This window comes from Nuphar pumila, chromosome 2, assembly GCF_984573655.1.
Source record: "Nuphar pumila chromosome 2, dmNupPumi1.hap1.1, whole genome shotgun sequence".
NCBI lineage: Eukaryota > Viridiplantae > Streptophyta > Magnoliopsida > Nymphaeales > Nymphaeaceae > Nuphar > Nuphar pumila.
The window spans coordinates 108,595,859-108,598,668 of record NC_143250.1 but is presented as its reverse complement, the minus strand read 5'-3'; the positions used below and the strand labels follow the sequence as shown (position 1 = coordinate 108,598,668).

Genomic DNA, 2,810 nt, shown 5'->3' with positions numbered 1-2,810 from the left:
AGAGAAGCGCCGACCAAATCCAAAGTTCTCCAACATGTGAAAGAGAAAAGGCCAGTGCACCGAGTCATACGCTTTGTGGAAGTCAAGTTTAAGAGTAAAGAACGGCCTCCCACTGGACTTCATAGAGTGAACCACCTTTGTGGCCAAAATAAATGAATGTTGCAGCCGTCTATGGGGAATGAAGGCAAATTGAGCATCTGAAAAGATCTGATTAGCGACAGATCGCATCCTGGTAGCCAATACCTTGGCGATGATCCGATAGATTCCCCCTAAGACCGAGATAGGACGGTACCGCGCTATGTCCACCGACGTAGCATCTTTCGGAATAAGAGATACAATGGTCAGATGATAGATAGATGGTAACCGACTGTTGCGGTGGAACTCAGCGAACATACTCAGAATATCACCCTTAACACACGTCTAAAAGGTGCGATAGAAGTCCACAGAATAACCATCAAAACCAGAGGCTTTCCACCCGGACAAAGCTGTAACTGCCGCAAATATTTCATCTTCTGAAAAGGGCACTTGCAAAGACTTGGATAACGCATGGTCGAAGCAACGAATGAAGTCCGTACCCATCGACCCACCAGCCGAGGGGTTTCTGGCATAAAGCTTGATGAAGAAATCATTCACCGCTGGTAGAACCTGATCCCCATAGTGGTAAACACCTTCAATGCATATGGAAGGGATGGCATGCCTACGATGCCTATGAGAGGCAACAGAGTGAAAAAAGCGAGTATTTTCGTCACCCGCTTTAAGCCAAATAGCACGAGACCGCTGCCTCCACCGGATCTCCTCTTTCATGCGCCACGACCGTAAAAGCAGAGTCAGCTCTGCAGATCTAGCATTCAGGCAGGCAATACCTGAGTTCGACATGGAGGCTGAGTCTGAGAGAGACTGGTGGATCGACGACAGCTCACGCTCCCAATCCTCTATATGCTGAAATTTACTGATATGCCTCGAGATAAGCCATGATTTAATTGCTCGAGCCAAGCGGCGACACTTAAACACACAACGAGTAGCCGCCCTAGCTGCGGTGCATGAGCCACACCAAGATAGACGGACTACAGACTCAAAATCTGGCTCCGTGATCCACCATTGCTCAAATCTGAATTTGATGTGGCGGGAAAAACCATGCCCCCATCGGATGACCAACTGACTATGGTCAGAGACAGATGGAGGGAGAAGACAACAAGAGAGGTCATGTAGCGAGGCCAGCAGAACAGGAGAGACGAGAACACGGTCAAGCAAGCGGTAGTATGGGCGAGCGCGACGATTGGACCAAGAGAAAGCTTCACCATGATGCGGAACAGAATACAGTTGGTTCGATTGAATGAAACTTTGGAACCCAAGCATAGAAGCCGAGCAGGAGATGGGATTACTCGAGTCGGAGGAGGACAACAGACAGTTGAAATCACCCATGATGAGGTGCTGGTCCCCGAAAGACAGAAGGATCCTATTCAGGTCCTCCCAAAACTCCTCTCGACGGCTCGGGCGGTGCGGACCGTACACCATGGTGACCACTGCTGGCATCGGCTTAGCTGGAAGGGGAATGGCGACGGATAGAGAAAACGTGCCTTCATCCAGCTGGTAGACTCCAAGGGACGGCCTCCCAAGGACAAGGATACCACCTGCAAATAGCAACGATGGCTTGAAGAAAGAAACTGCGTCACGCCAGATCTCAGATACTACTGAGCGACAAACCTCTGCCATCTTGGTTTCACAAATAGCGACAAGATCAGGGTTTTCCTGTCGGATCCAACTAGCAAGGAACATGCGTTTTTGGGGGCAATTCAAGCCCCTGATATTCCAGCATAGAATCTTCATGTCAAGAAATCAGGAAATCCCCGCGGAGAGCGGATCCGCGCCGAACGCCTTGGAGATACCCCAACCTGAGATGCAGAGACCTTCGAAGACCGTCGCCTACCCCTAAGTGAGGTGCCCTCTCGCCCCGACCGAGAGCTCTCTCCGATCGTCGACGAGGACAGCGCGGAGACTGAAGGAGGATCAGAAGCACCAACGTCCACCAACGGCAAATCCTCGAAGATAGCAGCGAACGACTCCTCCATCATGACAGAGATGTTGTGTAATTGCAACTGAGAGAGCGATAGATGAAGACGCTGAGCTACTACGTCCACTGAACAACCCAAAAAAGAATATAGGTGGTTGCATTGAGAATACTGATCGACCACTGAAACGCTTGCTGAACGGAAGGAACATCTTGCCCACCGAAACCTGACTCCCTGAGTGGATGTAGCACGATAGGAGATGAGTGTGGTCCAACTGCTGCGAAGGAAGGGGGTGTAGGGATGAAACTGCATGGAATTCGACATAACAGATAGGGGCAGCAACGATCACCGATAGCCGACACCACGAACGAGGACCCCTGTACGAGCAAGCAACGTATACTAGGGGGGGCCAGATCACCATGCAGACGCCGATAGGAAATCCCCACAGATACTACACATGTCGAGACCTGAGTCGATGACCGAGGCAAGCACACCCGACCAGAGCAAACCTCGATAGAAGGAGAGACGCCAAAGCCCCTAGCCCTAGAAGCCACCGAGACGCCAAGGCCCAGAGCTCTCGTTGCCACTAAAAGCAAGGATGCATCGCACCAATCAACCAGTCTCGGATCCCTCAAAAACCAGTTGGGGGGCAATCGAAGCCTAACAGACCTGATAACATCGCCATACCCCCCGCAAATGAGCCCACTGCCTCGAGACAACTCATCAATAGGGAGTGAAACAAAAGGATGATAGTCGCAAACACCACCCCCCAGACATGCCCCAGCTGCCCAAGCACCTCGG

At 51.3% G+C, this 2,810-nt stretch overlaps 1 protein-coding gene across 1 annotated transcript; it reads right to left on the bottom strand.

Annotated features, from left to right (window-relative positions):
• Positions 1 to 420: 420 nt before the first annotated feature.
• On the bottom strand, positions 421 to 1,713 carry LOC149846652 (uncharacterized). Its single transcript, XM_089991992.1, has one exon. The coding sequence runs from the start codon at positions 1,711 to 1,713 to the stop codon at positions 421 to 423; it is 1,293 nt and encodes a 430-aa protein (XP_089848118.1).
• Positions 1,714 to 2,810: the final 1,097 nt, after the last annotated feature.